The sequence below is a fragment of the Spermophilus citellus genome, assembly GCF_964194105.1.
Source record: "Spermophilus citellus genome assembly, chromosome: 8".
NCBI classification, from domain to species: Eukaryota; Metazoa; Chordata; class Mammalia; order Rodentia; family Sciuridae; genus Spermophilus; species Spermophilus citellus.
Genome location: NC_138189.1, coordinates 40,923,396 through 40,941,113, shown reverse-complemented (window position 1 = coordinate 40,941,113; position 17,718 = coordinate 40,923,396). Strand labels below are relative to the sequence as shown.

Sequence of the window (17,718 nt, the reverse complement as noted above, 5' to 3'; positions counted from 1 at the left end):
TCCTAAGGCTGTAACTGCCATAGTGATTCCTTTGATAGATCTGGGCAAAATAAACTGAAATTCTGGGAAGGAGTCACCATTCTAGATGCCATTAAGAATAGTTGTGATTTACTCGTTAATATTAACACTAATGACAATTAGAAAGCAGCTGATTCCAATCTCCATGGATGACTGTGAGGGGTTAGGATTCAGTGGACAAAGTAACTGCAGGTATGAATATGGCAAGATAATTAGAATTAGAAACAAAAAATGAAGATGTGATGAAATTACTGCAATCTCATCATAAATTTTTAATGCATGAGAAATGCTCCTCATTAAGATGGCATCTACTCTTGTGAAGATGCTGTGAAAAATGTTGAAATAACAAAAGATCTAGAATAGTACATGAATTTAATTGAGAAGGCAGCAGCAAGGTTTGTGAGGGCTGATTCCAGTTTCTAAAGAAGTCCTACAGTGGATCAACTGCTATCAAATAACATCATAAGCTACAAAGAATTCTTCCTGAAAGGAAGACTAAATTAATTATTGTTGTCTTATTTTAAGAAATTGCCATGGCCACCCAACCTTCAGCAACTACCAATAGCAGTCATCATCATTCAGGCAAGACCCTGCACCAGCAAAGATGTTAAGATTTGGCTCAGGTGATTTTTTTCTTTTTCAAAAGCAATAAAGTATTTTTAAATCAAGGTTCTTTTAAACATAATACTACTGAACACTGTTACTATAGTGTACTATAGACTGTTACTATACTGTAAACATTGCTTTTACATGCTCTAGGAACCTGAAAACTTTGTGTGACTTATTTTATTGCAACATTTGTTTTTTTACAATCATTCAGAATCAAATGTGTAACATCTCTCAGACATGCTTGTACTCCCCTACATGAAGCCTATCATGTTCTCACATCCCCTATATTTGAACTACATGGAAGTCAAATCATCTACTACTCCACCCCTCTGGAGCACAAGACCCCTTCCACCAAACTCCCATGACACTTTTAATAAGCCATCCCCTTTCTAGTCTATTGATGAGAGTGACTACCACGTCTCACTGTAGCCTTAAAATTTAGTACAATGCACAGCGTTTTAAAAATAAATGAATAAAAGTGGTATCAAAAAAACTTGAATAAAGTCATTACACATGAACACAAAAGAAGACCTACAGATAATTTACAAGAAAAATTAAAGTAGCGAGGGGAAAAATAAGAATATTAGATGGATACTATGACTCAGACAAGGATACGAGACAAATTTGTGACAAATCCTAAGTCCTTTTAGGAAAAGGTACAAATATCTCTTATGCTGTTTACTAATCTTTAAAAGTTTAATCAACAAATATTTAATCAACAAATAAACAAAGTTTAAATCAACAAATAAATTATTTTGTTAAGTTACCTGGCAGATACTTAACCTAGTTATTTCTTCAGATAATTGTTTTCACTTCTCTTTAAGATGTTATTTTAAATCACAGAAACACATTTTTATTGCTTTAAAATAGTTATGTACGTTACTGATTCAAATTAAATCTGGGCAACTAATTATGAATCTGAATCTAGGTGACTAACAACTTACCATTGCCATATGGAAATGCACGTGCAGAACGGCTATCATAACCAGAGGAATGTCCACTGTTGAGGGAAAAAAATGTATTTTTACATCTGTTGCAAATTAGTTTCAATGGTTTGGTACAAATGGAAAAACAGCAAGGTAAAATTATAACTTATTTTTGAGACAGGTTCACACTAAGTTGCCTAAAATGGCCTCCACCTCCTGGGCTCAAGAAATCCTCTGCTTCAGCCTCCTGAATACCTCAGACTACAGGCATGCAGCCCTGTGACTGGCAAAACTTTTATTCAACTCTGATATATGTTAATGCTATAATTTTATTTATAAATACTTAACACAGTCTCTTAACCTCAAAAAGCCTAACATCTATTTTTTTGTTTTGCAGTACTGAGTACTGATCCCAGGGACTTGTGCATGCTAGGTGTTTATTTCTGAATGATTTCTATTTGCCAAGAATTGTGCTGGAGCTTCAATCTTCACAACTTTATCAATCCATATAGTAAAAAGGGAAACTAAGTCTCAAAAAGGTTATGAAATTTGCCTGGCAACACTGTGATTTCAATGTTATTAAATACACTGTTAAACCCTCTACTGTTAAACACAATATTGACTCAATATTACTCAGAATATTCTTCAGTACAGCATTCCAGGTGATATAAACTGTTTAAGAGATAGGCATTATTCATTATTTCCAGTAAACTCTATTTCCCATAAAACTGATACTCAAAATTTTGTTTTTAACCATCTAGCAGTTTCTTTCACCAATGTATCAGAAACCAAAGATATTATTTCAAAATATTATAATAATACAAGTGAAGAAATGATTTACAGTAGAGGGGGTAGAGAGAGAAAAGGGGAGGGGAGGGAAGGGGAAGGGGGATAGTAGAGAATAGGATAAACAGCAGAATACATCAGTCACTAGAATGGCAATATGTAAATCAATGGAAGTGTAACTGATGTGATACAGCAATCGGTATACGGGGTAAAAATGGGAGTTCATAACCCACTTGAATCAAATTGTGAAATATGATATATTAAGAACTTTGTAATGTTTTGAACGACCAACAATAAAAAAAAAAAGGCAATCACAATGATAAAAAATTTACAGTATTTATAATGATTTACCTTTCTATTGTTGGTATAAGAGATGGAGGAGGAGCACCTGGTGGAGGAGGAAAACCTGAAACATTCAATCATAAGACAAAAAAAATAAATAAATTAATTAACAAAATATATGTTTAATGTAAAGAGCAAAACAAAGTTGCTGAGTACCACTAAATTTCTCTGGGGACATAAACGTGCTTTTCTATGTTAAAATGGATAGGAAAAAAATGGAGCTTAAACTTATAAACAGATTTCTGGAGCAATAAAAATTTCCAAATACAGTCTGGCCTAACACAGAACACAAACTGGGAGTCAGGACACCCGGTCTTATTTTCAGCACCACACACAGCCCATTTTGTGAGTATGAGAGTTAGTCTCAATGCCTTACCTTTTCCATATAAACAACAGTAGTAGTGTTGCCATCAGATATATTATACTTGAAATATTTTAGAAGAAAAGCAAATAAAATAGCATTTACCTCTTTTTAAAAATAGCTTGAGTTCTACATGTATAAAAATTTCCTTTAAAAATGTGTAACTTTAAATCAAATCTTACCAGTAAATATATAACTACTCAAAGCTGAGAACATCCGCCATTAAATATGTTTTAAATAGCACAACCCCAACAAATTACTTAACAAAGAAAGGCACATAATGGAGTTTTTTTATTTGTTTGGAGGAAAATAATTTGCACCTTTATATCATGAGGTCTGCATTCTCAATAATTCATAATACTTAAGTGAAATACCACGAATAATATGGCTAAAAGGGATTTTAACAGTTAATCTACTCTACACTTTCAAATTCAGATAGGCAATATAGCATCACAACAAAGACTTTAAGATTCCACAACTTACAATACCAATTCCTTCCAAGTTTTAACAACTCTCACTATTAGGAAATGCATTAGATTATATAATTGAAATTCCTCACACAATTCATCTGCTGTCCTGATGAGGACAAGTATTCTACTGTCATATTATCTATTATCTTCTACATATTTAAAAACTCTTCCATTAAGCCTCCTTTTTAATAGTAAAATTAAATCCCTGTTATCTTATCCCTTCTCAAAACTCCATTTAAATCTTTTTCGTTCTGCTTTAAACTACTTCCAAGTTTATCATGTTTTCCACTGTGTACAATTTTAGGGTCTATAACTTCTCTATAAAACATATCAATATAACCAAGTTAGGCCATTGCCACATTAGTCCTAGAGTCCACAATCCTATGTTACACAGCCTCACAATCACATTGCCTTTTAAGACACACCAATTACTTTGATTTCTGATAAGTCTTTTTTAGCCACATTCATACACAATCAGTGACTATCACATATGCAAATATTTACACTATCCTTTGCAATCTAAACTTCACTACTTCCGTTTATTTAGGCCATTCTGAATTTAGACCCAAGCAATATCACCTGTCATTTTCTTTATATCCTTTGGCTTTTAAAATACTGAACTTACTAAACATGATTACTAATAGGGTTTGCTCTCACAAAATAAAAATAACTGACCAAAAAAACAAAACAAAACTGGGCTACACATAAATTCCTACTGACCATGCCACTCTAACAATGAACAACAAATCACCAGTCTAAGAACATCCACCTGACCAGTTAATAATCCTTCTAATTGCTGTGTGACTCACAACATATTTTCTCATGATACCGAGTTATGCCACAAGGGTAGAGAAATCAGAAACCGTGATAAAGTCAAGATAAATCATTTTTCTCTTCTCTTATAGTCACTTCATCATATAAAAATGTCATTAATCTAAAAAGACTTTTAATAAATTTTTTTATATCCCATACTGTTTACTTCACCAATTGATAAAGAGAGAATTTTCTCAGAATCTCTATTTCTACAGAAATGGGTAAGACAGGTAGGTATAAGAAAACTAAATATCTTAAAACGGGAATGAAGCAAAGGCAGAGCTGAAAATAGGACCTTGAAATCCCAATAGCCTATTCATATTCTAACTGCATCAACACTGTCCCTCCTATAAGCTTGAAATTTCATGTTCATTAACAATGATGGAGAAAACATGAAAAAAGTTTTACCTGGAGGTGGTACAGTTATTGGAATACCTAAAAAACAAGTGATGAAATTTAATATAGTAACTGGATTTCAGAACCTGTTATGTATTTATGCCATCACCAAAACAAACTTTGAAATAAAACCCCTTGCCTGATTATCCTGGCTTAGTCACTCAAGAGAAGAATTCTGTTTTCTTGCAGACCAACAATTCAGTATAACATCCAACTTCCCTGATGAAAACCCATTCTACCAACTTGATAACAAAATTTCCCCCACTAGCTGTAATCACAAATGAAATTAAGAATAAGTTAAAGAGCACCCTCGTGCATACGCAAATATCAAACTCCAAAATATTGATTCTAACTAAATTTGATAATCAATGGCTGATCTTAGCACCTTAATATTTTATTAGAAAAACTGATCAGTGAGCTTCTTTAATAGTATAGGTAGTGCAAGACAACTCTGATGATTATGAATATTATTTACTGTTGCAAAGCTCAATGTGGGCCACTCAAATGAATGGAATATAAAGTTGATGAGACATCATTTTACTATGAAATGTTTTATTACTATTGGCAGGAGTGGGGCAATATTTAATATTTTCCTTGTTTTGTAGGAATATAAAAAGGAATATAGCAAATTAATATATATGTACATGTATATATGTATATATATGTATATATGGGCACATTAAAATAAATGTGGATGATTTACTTCTAACAGTGTCATCAAATATAGTGATTCTAACTCATTATTTGCACACATTATAAACTTTTAATAAATTATATGTAAACATTCTCAGATTATATTGGCCAAATGTGCCCTTAAATCCTAATGTAAAATTGATTTACTAAGAACTAAAATTAAATTCTGCATTTTAAATTTAAGAGATACAAGAAAGGCAATTTATGTGGCATGCAAATTATAACTGATTTCTAAGTAGAAAAATAGGAAAAAATTTAAAACAACTTTCTCATGAAAAAGCTTTATACCACAGATAAATTCAACACAATTAGAGTGGTTTACTAAATCTTAAAAACTACATCAAAATTAGTCCAAAAGATGGGGGGAAATCAAATTCATTAAATAAATGCATGCAAAAAAATGAAAACAGAATCACTTTCAGATGTTTTATTGAAAATGGATACCTACTAATAGTTTAGTTTATAATGTTGGGATACCCTTGTTTTATCAGAATAAGAGGTTTATATGAAAAAAGCAAATAGCCTTAAAATACAGACCTGATTCAACCTGATCCAACCACCTATGCAATCAAAGGATATGCTAAGCTTACAAAATCAACAAGACTAAAAATGGCAGGTAAGACACCCATGTTTCAAAAACCATGTTTCAAAAATCATTAGGCTTCCACAATCTACCAAACTAACCCACAGTTAATGACAATTCTCATCCATCATGAGGTTACCTTGCTGCTCTCAAATCACAGAACTAAAAGAATCCAGCAGCCAATGACAAGCTAACAGAGTACCAGATTCCAAACTAAATGGAAAATTAAAGAAGACAAAGCATCAAATGCTCTTAATATATACTATTACATAATTCTCTTTAGAACAGTACAGATTTTTTAGAACACTACTGTACTTCACTTTTTTATCCTAGTTTCCCCACTTAAATTTACTTTCTTTGGTAAGTAAAATAAAAGACTATACAAAACTCAGCCATCCACTCTGTCATACTATGAACCTAATAACGTTACCTGAATAATACGTGAGCAGCACGTATCACTTCAGTTAGTGTTTACTACAGTTTACTAAAATGTGAATTTGTGCAGAAAAATCAAGAAATCACTAGTTAGCCCCTTCAAGATTGAAAAGCATCCAAGTTTTGTGAAATGCCCATAAAAAACAAAGATGAAAGACATATAACCGAATTAAATATACAATTAAGGAAGTTAAAATTACAGTTTGCCATTAAGTTTCATCTTAGTAGTATCATAGGACAGATTTTTTTTAAAAAGTCAACTGGAACTAAGTACAAAGAAAAATCATGTTTTATATAGATTTAAAAAAATACCTATATACATCAAAAAGTTGGCATGAACTCTAGAAAGTTCTATCTGTGAGACCTCTATTTCGCCTGAAATTTTATTTCAATGTTTATTGGTAAATGTTCATTGAAACAGGATTATAAAGTTGAAATATTATACAACTAATTCCTTAACAACCATCAAGTACATTTTCAAACTACAACTAAGTTTATTATCTGATACAATATTGTGCAAATAACATTTTCATTTAAAAATCACTATTTAGTATTTGATTTTTGTTAACCACAAGATAAATAATGTAAGGGACAGGAAATTCATCTCAAAAATCCCTGTTTTCCAGTTTGGAGATTCCTGGGAAAGCTGGGACTGGAACCACCATTTGACCCTGCTATTGCCCTTCTCGAACTATTCCCTGAAGACCTTAAAAGAGCATGCTACAGGGATACTGCCACATCGATGTTCATAGCAGCACAATTCACAATAGCTAGACTGTGGAACCAACCCAGAAGCCCTTCAATAGATGAATGGATTAAAAAAATGTGGCATCTATACACAATGGAGTACTATGCAGCAATAAAAAAGGACAAAATCACAGAATTTGCAGGGAAATGGATGGCACTAGAGCAGATTATGCTTAGTGAAGCTAGCCAATCCCTAAAAAACAAATACCAAATGTCTTCTTTGATATAATGAGAGCAACTATAAACAGAGCAGGGAGGAAGAGCAGGAAGAAAAGATTAACATTAAACAGAGAGATGGGAGGGAAAGGGAGAGAAAAGGGAAATTGCATGGAAATGAAGGGAGACCCTCATTGCTATACAAAATTACATATAAGAGGTTGTGAGGGGAATGGGAAAATAAACAAGGAGAGAAATGAATTACAGTAGAGGGGGTAGAGGGAGAAGATGGGAGGGGAGAAGATGGGAGGGGAGGAGAGGGGAGGGGGGATAGTAGGGGATAGGAAAGGTAGCAACAATTACTAATAGGGCATTATGTAAAATTGTAGATGTGTAACCGACGTGATTCTGCAATCTGCATTTGGGGTAAAATTGGGGGTTCATAACCCACTTCAATCTAATGTATGAAATATGATATGTCAAGAGCTTTGTAATATTGTGAACAACCAATAAAAAAAAAAGAAAAAAAACTGGGAAAAAAAAATCCCTGCTTTCAATTAGAGAAATGCAAATCAAAACTACTGTAAGATTTCATCTCACTCCAGTCAGAAAGGCAGCTATTATGAAGACAAACAACAATAAATGTTGGCGAGGATGTGGGGGAAAAAGTACACTCATACACTGCTGGTGGGACTGCAAATTGTTGCAGCCAATATGAAAAGGAGTATGGAGATTTCTTGGAAAATTTGGAATGGAACCACCATTTGACCCAGCTATGCCCCTCTTTGGTCTACACCCAAAGGACTTAAAAACAGCATACTACAGGGACACAGCCACATCAATGTTTACAGCAGCACAATTCACAATAGCTAAACTGTGGAACCAACCTAGATGCCCTTCAATAGATGAAGGGATTAAAAATGTGGCATATATAATACACAATGGAATATTAACTCAGCAATAAAACAGAATAAAATCATGGCATTTGCAGGTAAATGGATGGAGTTACAGAATAGAGAAGATAATGCTAAGTGAAGTTAGCCAATCCCAAAAATCCAAATACCTAATGTTTTCTTTGATATAAGGAGGCTGATTTCATTTGATATAAGGAGGCTGGGATACAGAGAGGGAGCATGGGAGGAATAGACGAACTCCAGATAGGGCAGAGGGGTTGGAGGGGAAGTGAGGGGGCATGGGGTTAGAAATGATGATGGAAATGTAATGATCATTATTATCAAAAGTACATGTATGAGGACACGAATTGGTGTGAATATACTTTATATACAACCAGAGATATGAAAAATTTGTGCTCTGTATGTTTAATAAGAATTATAATGCATTCCACTGTCATATATAAATTAAAAAAAGAAATCCCTGCTTTCTCCATTCAACACCTCCACGTTCCTGGCCAACACACAAACTGCCTATGCTAGCCAAACAGACTTGAAAAACTTATTGAATTTCTTTTCTATATCCTTTATCTGTAAAATAAGTATGAAAAAAATATTTATTTTCCTGAGAATCCTTATTTAACAGTAGTAAAAATAAGGTTTTTAATACTGACCAAAGCCTCTTGGAAAAGTAATTCAAACTCTAATGAAAGGAATAATTAGCTGTACTGAAATCACAACCTGTATCAGAATCACCTGGAAACACTGATGAGCTCTTTTCCTAGAATTTCTGATTCAGTAGGTCTAGAGTGGCACCAGAAAATTTGAATCCCCCCAAATTTCCCAGGAGATAATCATGTTGCTGACCTGGGACCATACTTCGAGAATTAGTGGATTAGATTCTAAACTTCTCTCCTAATTTCACTGCTGAGAAACTCAAAACAGATTAAATATATCTAGTAACAATTACTAGATATATTTGTAAATTGTTACTAATTTGTAAATTGTTACTAAAGCATATACATGTGATACAAAGAGTAAAACCATATTACAACCTATAATATCCAGCATTCTCAAACAATGAGAAGGAAGGAGGGAATGGGGAAAGATGATTTAGTTTTTCTAGTTCATAATATACACTCCGAAATGTGTAAGTGGAGTACTAGGACATGGAAACCTGAAATCTTTCTTGGGGAATTAAGGCAAGGAAACAAAAAGGCAGTTAATCCTGTTAAACATAATATTAAGAAGAATTTACCAATACTGAAAATTCCCACAAAACTAATATGGGCTCTGCAGTTTCTCTTTTTTCACCCCCAAACCGCCACAAAACTGAACAAAGATTGTCTATAAATAAGCTCATTCTTAATGTATTCCTTCATCAATTTGTGATAGGCAACTTCTAACTTGGCTCTCAATGATCTCTGTCTCCTGGTATATTCTCCTTTCTATAATCACTGATATTCATGCCCTTTCGAGTGTAGGCTGAATGTTGTGACTTATTTTTAACAAATGAAATATAGATAGCAAAACTGATAGTACATCGATTCCATAACTAGATTATAAAAAGCAGTGACTTCTATTTTGATGACACTCTTTCTATTATTGCCACCTCAGTTTGCGTGCTTTAATGAAGTAAGCTGTCATGCTGGAGAGGCCCACGGACAGTGAGGAACTGAAACCCTCTCATCCCAACATGCTAGAAAAAAACTGACTCCTTTTAATAAATAAGTGAGTAAGCTACAAGCACAGTTCTTTAATCAAATATTCAGAGATGACTGCGAGGTCTGAAAGACTGTGAAGCACAGAACCCAGTTAATTATTCCTATATTATTGACTAAGAAAAGCTGATAACCCTATGTTGTTTTAAGTCACTACATTTTGGGGTAGTTCATGACACAGCCAACAATATAATAACTATATTTTCTCTATTAATAAAGTTCAAAATAAAGAAAATAGCAAAATTACATGAATTCTGCTTCCTATTTCTCACTAGTAAATTTCAAATACCGTCAGCACTAGTGCGTAAGGAGTAGAAAACCCTGATCACTTAAAGCCACAATTTCACTTCACAAACATCAAGTTCAGAAAGCATGCACAAAGAAACTGAGTGAAGAGACAGATTTATAAAAATTTTTAAATACCACTTTCTATCAAATGAGATTGGGCACATTCAAGGTAGTATGGCTGTTGACAAGATACCACCTTCTGTAAGAAATGCTTTTCTATATATCATGATTGTAAAAATAAGATACACACACACACACCATCTACTATCTACTTTTTAAAAAAACATCAAGTGTAAAATACCCTAAACCATTTCTTAATGATTCAAGATTTAATTACAAGAAAAAATGTATTTAGAAAATGCTGTGGTCACAAAACTTAAAGCAACCAAAAAGTTACCAGCATATCAAACAAGTAAAAAAGATAATTTTATATTACAAAATGAACACACTATAACTATTATAAGGGGAACATCAATGGGGGAAAAGACATTGAAAAACCAACATCCTAAAGAGGCTTGTAATCACCATGAAATTTACAGTTAATTTTAATTGTTTCAAAAAATACTATTGTTTACATATAATTAGCAACATAACAAAAGAGAAAATGAATACAGTTCTCAAATATTTCAAGAAATTTTTTTTCAAGGGTAATTCTGGCAAATAGTGCCAATTAATATGAAATCTGTTGGGTAATACCAAAAGCTATCACACTATAGCTTAATGAATGCTACATCCAGAAAACAACTTCTCAATTAAAAGTACAAAACTCAAGGGTGCTGATAATATCCATCTAATGTAAGCCAACCTTCTGCCAAAGCAGCACTTCCCAAAATTTTGTCCAGGAATTTCAGAGGGTGGTCTCTGAGATCTTCCTCAGGTCTAAACTACCTTCATAAAAATACTAATATGTTGTCTTCCATATTTATTCTCTTACAAATGTGTGGTCAAGTTTTCTAAAGGCTATAGAACTTGTGATGTCACTATAGATTTAATGTAGAAACAAATAGGAGAGCCCCGCTTTTTCTAATAAGTCACATAGTAAGAGATTTACAAAAGTTTAAAACCACTTTTAAACTTCTTTAAGTTTAAAACCACTTCTAACTAGAGGATTTTTTAATTGCTCTAAGAAAAAAAATACTACTTTTTCATTAAAAACGTTCTTTATGTTAACATATGGGTTATAGGTATTTTATATTAATAAATACCTTAATTTTTCAGTTTTAATTTCTACTACAAAAAAAAAAAAAAACAGATACAACATGTATAAATAGAAGGTCTTTGGGGTCTGCAGTAATTTTTAGGAGTTCAAAGAAGTGTGTGACCAAAGTTTGGGAAATGCTTATAATGTTAAAGAACCATAGTAGTAATAAAGAAATCATGTAAAGAGAATGCAGACCTTTGGAAAATGCAGAAAACATCCCAGATGAACCCCAAATCAAGATATTTAAGGCACAAAAATTTTAACTTCATACAATTAGCAGTACTCAATGACTAGGTAAGATACTGATCTACAAGACAACAATCTTTTAGGAAGGAATCAAATGTCTTCTAAAATGTAGAATTTTTTAATATTTGAATTCTACATAAACAAGTAAACTCCACATCCAGCTTTTAAATCAGCGATAAAATGTTATTCAGAATAGTTGAGCTACAAAGAGCCTTTGTCAACTCCTAAGAATTCTACTCTTGGGCTGTTTCCACTGTTCTCAAGAATAGTCCTAATATTAGTTAATGCAACAAAAAATGAGTCAAATTAACCTTGCCTTCTATCCCTCCAATATGCTTCATTATCAAAAACAAATATATGACACTAATGTCTGAAGTAAATTAACATTTAAAAGCCTACATTATAGCCTACCATAAATACAGTTAGTTCAAATCATGCAAATTATTTTATTTTAGAAACAAAAACAAGCCAGAGACAGATGAACAAACACTGTTATAATTCAACTTATGTAAGGTACTAGAGTAAACAATTTCAGAGAGACCAGAAATTACAATAGAGGTTAACAGGGACTGGGAATTTTCGGGGGTGGGGGGCTGGGAGTTGGGGAGGAGATAATGTTTAAAAGTTATAAAAATTTTTTGGGGGGATGAAGAAATTTTAGATATAGATCATGGGTGATGGTTACACAATGACCTCTACTCTTAAATGGTTAAAATAAACAACATAAACCAGATCACCTAGCCTATGTATGATATCAATCCTTTCAGTTTTATATAGTATTTCTTCTAATAAACAAGAATTTAAAGCTGCTTATTCAGTTAGGCTTAGACAAATTAACACAAATCAGGCAAATAATAAAACTTTAGTTAAATGAAGTTAAAAACAAAACATAAAACTAATTCCTGGTTATTTCCCTACCCAGAAATATATATGAATGCATTTTGACATCATGGAAGTGCTTGGGGAAGGGGTAGTGAGGTGTCCCTAACATTATTGCTGTAAATACACATAAGCCAATAAATAGTTTCCTTGAGAGGTACTGATCCATTTCAACATAGTTAAGAAAGAAAACAGTCTTTTCAGCAAACTGCCTGGATTAGAATTCTGGTTCTATTTCTAGTTATTATTTAAATTCACTAAGCCCCAGTTTGCTCATCTATAAAATCAGAAATAATGGTTCTAAAATCAAATAAGATAATACATAGAATATGTTCTTTTAGGAAGAAATAGATATATTTCTATTATTACTCAGAAAAAAAAAGCATAAAATTGCTCTAATGTGTTTCTGGAGGGAAAAAAACAACTTAAAAACAGGTTCTATTTTCTGGTTCACTCGAAAATGAAAATAACAGAAGATCATAATTTGCCAGTATTTACTTTCAAGCTACTGTCAGTATGGCTGCAAGGAACCATATTTCCAGAGGTATTTTTCATCTTTGTTGTACTCTAATACAAAAATCTCCTCCAATCTTCATATAAATCTACTGTGGCCAGAAATACTTTGTCCTCCCTGTTTACTACTAAGATTTCATGTTTGCTGATATGTGTTTATGGGGAGAGGAGGCAATACATCTCTGTCAACTGACAGTAAAAATCTTGACTAAGAGTTGTTTCCTCATCTCATAATTGTTGGGAACTATTTTGGGGACTAGGATTTTGGCTTAGTGGTAGAGTGCTCGTCTGGCACATGTGAAGCACTGGGTTTGATCCTCAATACCACATAAAAATAAATAATGGTATCATGTCTATCTACAATTAAAAAAAATTAAAATAAAGAAGAACTATTTTGTTATGTGATGAGTTATATCTGTAAACCTCCAAGCAGAGCTGACCATAAATTTTGTTCTCCAAATGAGGACATGTTTGAGAATTAACAGCAATAACTATGGTGGGACAGAATGTGTAAGGTAGGTCTGTTACAGGCAAACTTGTATGTATAGTCACCCTACTTATAAAAACAAAACTGGCAGCAAACTAAAATATGGATGTAATACACCATTTCTGTATATCTTATCACATATAGAACTTTAGTCTTAAAGTTATGCATTAGAAATCTAACATTAACAAAGTCAACATTAAAACACATTTAAATCATTTCTCAAAGGATTTTTCCCATTGGTGGGTGGCGCACCCCTGTAATTCCAGAGACTCCAGGAGGGTAAGGCAGGAAGATCACAAATTCAAAACCAGCCTCAACAACTTAGCGAGACCCTGTCTCAAAATAAAAATAAAAAAGACTGGGGATGTCGCTTAGTAGTTAAGCATCTCTGAAGTCAATCCCTGGTACCATCTCCCTGCCAAATTTTTCCTCTTTTCAAAATTTTAAAGAAACCAAAAAAGGAAACTCAGAGTTTCTCTAAGAAAAATTCCTTTAAGGGAATATTTTTTTAAAGACTCTTGAATCACAGCTTTCTTTCATTGGCTGCTTACGAGCCTGAAGGTGATTTAAATTACAACAAACTACAGACCATGGTATATTTATGTGGTTTTGTGGCCAAGAGCAACTTGATAGCTTTCAGCAGGGTCTACATTCAGCTGGTATTTGTCTATGCAGCCATGCTGCTGTTGAGAGCCAGTGGAAATTTGGACTGAATGTACTAATTGTTAATCTGAAAATCACCTCTGGTGTTATGTAAAAAATAAATATGTTGTTAATTAGCTAACATTTAGGGAATGTGATGTGTATACAAGACATTATGACTACTACCAAGGGAAAAACAGATGAAAATAGCTTATACTCTCTCCAACAACCCATACTCTAGTAAAAATTAGGAGTAATTCAGATAGTCTCTACTAACCAATATTCAGTTTTAATAAAAGTTGACATTCTCCCCACCTCTAGCATGGTACCATGCAAGTCAGCATTAGAATTCAACTTGAATCTATATTCCTTAAATACTGACAGTACTGCAGGGAAACATAATCCCAAAATAAGCATTAATGGAAATCTGGATAGGAAGCACGGAGCTGAGAATTAATATTCAGGAGATAAACAGACTATGCAAAAAAGATAATGGTATTCTGTAGCATAATGTCATCAATAACCTAAATATTATTCAAAGATTTCTTTTTTTTTTTTGAGTACTTGCCAATCTAAAAGATTTCTTATTCTTATAAACAAATTACATGGCAAAAAAATGGAGTGGTTTTAGTATTTTGAAAAAACAGCAATGCCAATTCTAGATAATCCAATACCTATCAACAATACCCTACAGAAAGCTTCTGAATATTCTAATACTAGCAAAGTATTTATTTTTTCTTTAATTCTTACTACTTTTCTCCTAAATAGATAATATTGAACATATAAAAATGTTAGCCATCTGAAGACAAACCATTAGCTAATAAATAAGAAAATTTCTTTCATTCCATCATTTGTGACAACATGCATGAACCTAGAGAACACAATGCTTAGTGAAATAAGCCAGGCACAGAAAGACAAATACACACGATCTCATTTATATGTGAAATCCAAAAATAGTAAACTCATAAAGTAGAGAGTAGAATGGAGGTTACCAGAAGCTGAGATGAGGGTGGGAAATGGGAGAAGCTGTTCAAGGAGTACAAAGTATCAATCAAACAGGAAAGTATTAATTTTAGAGATCTATTGTATAGCATGGTTACCAGTTAATAAATGTGTTTTAAAATTGCTAAAAAAAATAGTTTTAAAATGTTCAAACCACAGAATATGAATATATAAAGTGATGACTGTGTTCATTAGCTCAAAATCATTCCACAATGTAAATATACAGTGAAAATCATGCTGTATCCACAAATATGTAGAATTATTTGTTATTAAAATAAAATTTTAGGACCCGGGATATGGCTCAGTGGCAGAACGCTTGCCTCACACATGTAAGGCACTGGATTCTATCCTCAGCAATACATAAAAATGAATAAACAAAATATTGTGTCCATGTATAATTAAAAAGTTTAAAAATAAATAAGTAAAATTTTAAAGAGTTAAAAATTTTTTAAGAAAATTCTTTCAAATCCCCTTTAGTACCTAAAGTTTAAGATTATAAAGCAATTCAGCATAAGAACCATTATCATAAACATTAATCATTTTTTGTCTTATTAATCAAATACATTCAAATCTGTACACTTTATCTCTTTTTTTCCAGAGGACAAAAGATTAATTTATGAATCATATTAAGTGTGAATCACCTAAGTCCCCTTTCATTTGGTTAGTTCTCAGCACAGTAAGACCCAAGAATCATAGGTCTAATTCCAATTTATAACAGTTGAGTTCAATTCAGTTGTTTAAATAAGAAAGTCACTGAACTCTAGAAACTAAGTTGTCTGGAGTAATAAGCACATCTAACCTATCCTGGTCTTCTTTTCCTCTATTTGGAGATAAGAGATTCTCTAAAAGACATGAATCATTTTTTGTAATATTTTCTCAACTTTTCTGAGGGTTGAGGGATGGAAGGAAATCAAAGGTGGTAAGAGAATAAAGGGTAGAAGGCACAGCTGACATTCAGAGGTCAAGCGAAGAATATCAGGGAAGGCCTAAGCAAACCCTTTGGTTCTGTGCTCTGATCACAATTAGCATTTCAAGGCAAAAACAGCTCTCTGGCAAATGTAAAGTGAATGAAAGTATATGACTCTGTCTAGTATAAGTTGATTTTACTAATAGCAAATTCTAATACATGTTGCCATGTAATTTTGATTATTATCAGCATTGTTACCATTTACTACTGGCATTTTCTATAAGAAGAAAGTAATTAGAATCTCTATCAATCTTGTTCAATAAAGTTGGCTAAAAGGAAAAAGACTGAAACTTACTAGAAAGAAAGAGAAGTTACTGCATGAAAAATCAAAAATACAAGTAAATGTGAAACTTGGGGATTGTAAAATTTTTCTCTACTACCACTGAAAGGGTTTTTAATAATTTGAAGCAGTTAAAAATATAATAAAAAGTTAAAATTACTTTTCTGTTTTAAAAGTAGTAAATACCAGGTACCTGGTACCTAGTAGGAGTCTCCTAAAAGGAAACCAGCACACAAAGAAAGAAGACTGCCAGACAAATTTTAATTATAATATCTTCACAGGATGTAAACTTTTTGGACCTACTCCAATTGTTAAAGTATCTTTAATTCTTTTTTTCCAAAACAAGTTTATATATGGTTTACATTTCAGTATGGATTTATAAACACACTATTAGCAACTTTAGTTTGGGAATCACTATATTTTGGGGTCAATCTTAGTATCTGTATGTTCTTCTCTATTTTAGAATATTGTTTCTGCTACGCCAAAATAGCAAGACATACATAAATATATATATACACGTATATGTTTCAATGTAAATTTGTTAAAGATAATAAATGTATCTATTATATTAATGTAATCGATCAAAACATTATTTTCAAATATATATTTTCACTGTGAACTCAAAAGAAACACAGGTTACTTTTCTTTCAAAGTCAAATGCCTTTTTTGCTATTTACCTGGTGGTGGAATCAAAGGTGGAGCAGTGCTGACAGTTGGAGGTGGTGGAAGAAATGGAGGTGGTGGAAGGTGGGTGGGAGGAGCTCCTGGAGGGAAAAACGGAGGTGGTTTGCTAAAATTGTTGTCTACTTCAGTAGCAGATCTTTCAGAAAGGACCTAAAATTAAAGCATAGTTCATTAGAAAGATGATTAAATATTCTTATCTAAGATTAATCTTAATAAATTAATTTCATTTAATCTAAGAAATAAAATAAAAGGTAGTTTAATTCATATACATATATGTTTTTGGGGGGGTGATAATTCTATGTATATGACATGCATTTATAACATTTGCATTTCATTCACACAAAATACTTTTGAAAAAGTTCATATTGAAAGCCTAGGAAAAGTAAGTAGATTATCACCAAGAAAACCTCTTGGGGGGCAGGGGGAGGCGGGGGTGTACCAGAGACTGAACTCGGGGCACTCAACCACTGAGCCAAATCTCCAGCCCTACTTCTCATTTTATTTAGAGACAGGGTCTGAGTTGCTTAGCGAGAGCCTCACCATTGCTGAGGCTGGCTTTGAATTCTGGATCCTTCTGTCTCAG

At 32.8% G+C, this 17,718-nt stretch overlaps 1 protein-coding gene across 16 annotated transcripts in view; it reads right to left on the bottom strand.

Moving 5' to 3' along the window:
• FIP1L1 (factor interacting with PAPOLA and CPSF1) overlaps nt 1–17,718 on the bottom strand; it is a 69,384-nt gene that overhangs the window by 12,484 nt on the left and 39,182 nt on the right. For 8 of the 16 annotated variants that reach the window (XM_081303335.1, XM_081303348.1, XM_081303338.1 and 5 more), the window contains 4 exons: nt 17,129–17,285; nt 4,734–4,760; nt 2,691–2,745; nt 1,572–1,627 (listed from right to left, as the gene is read on the bottom strand). In XM_081303335.1, the coding sequence (XP_081159461.1) occupies nt 1,572–1,627; nt 2,691–2,745; nt 4,734–4,760; nt 17,129–17,285 (295 nt within the window). The remainder of the gene's footprint in view (nt 1–1,571; nt 1,628–2,690; nt 2,746–4,733; nt 4,761–17,128; nt 17,286–17,718) is intronic. The other 8 variants (XM_081303350.1, XM_081303339.1, XM_081303343.1 and 5 more) reach the window with 1 other exon arrangement.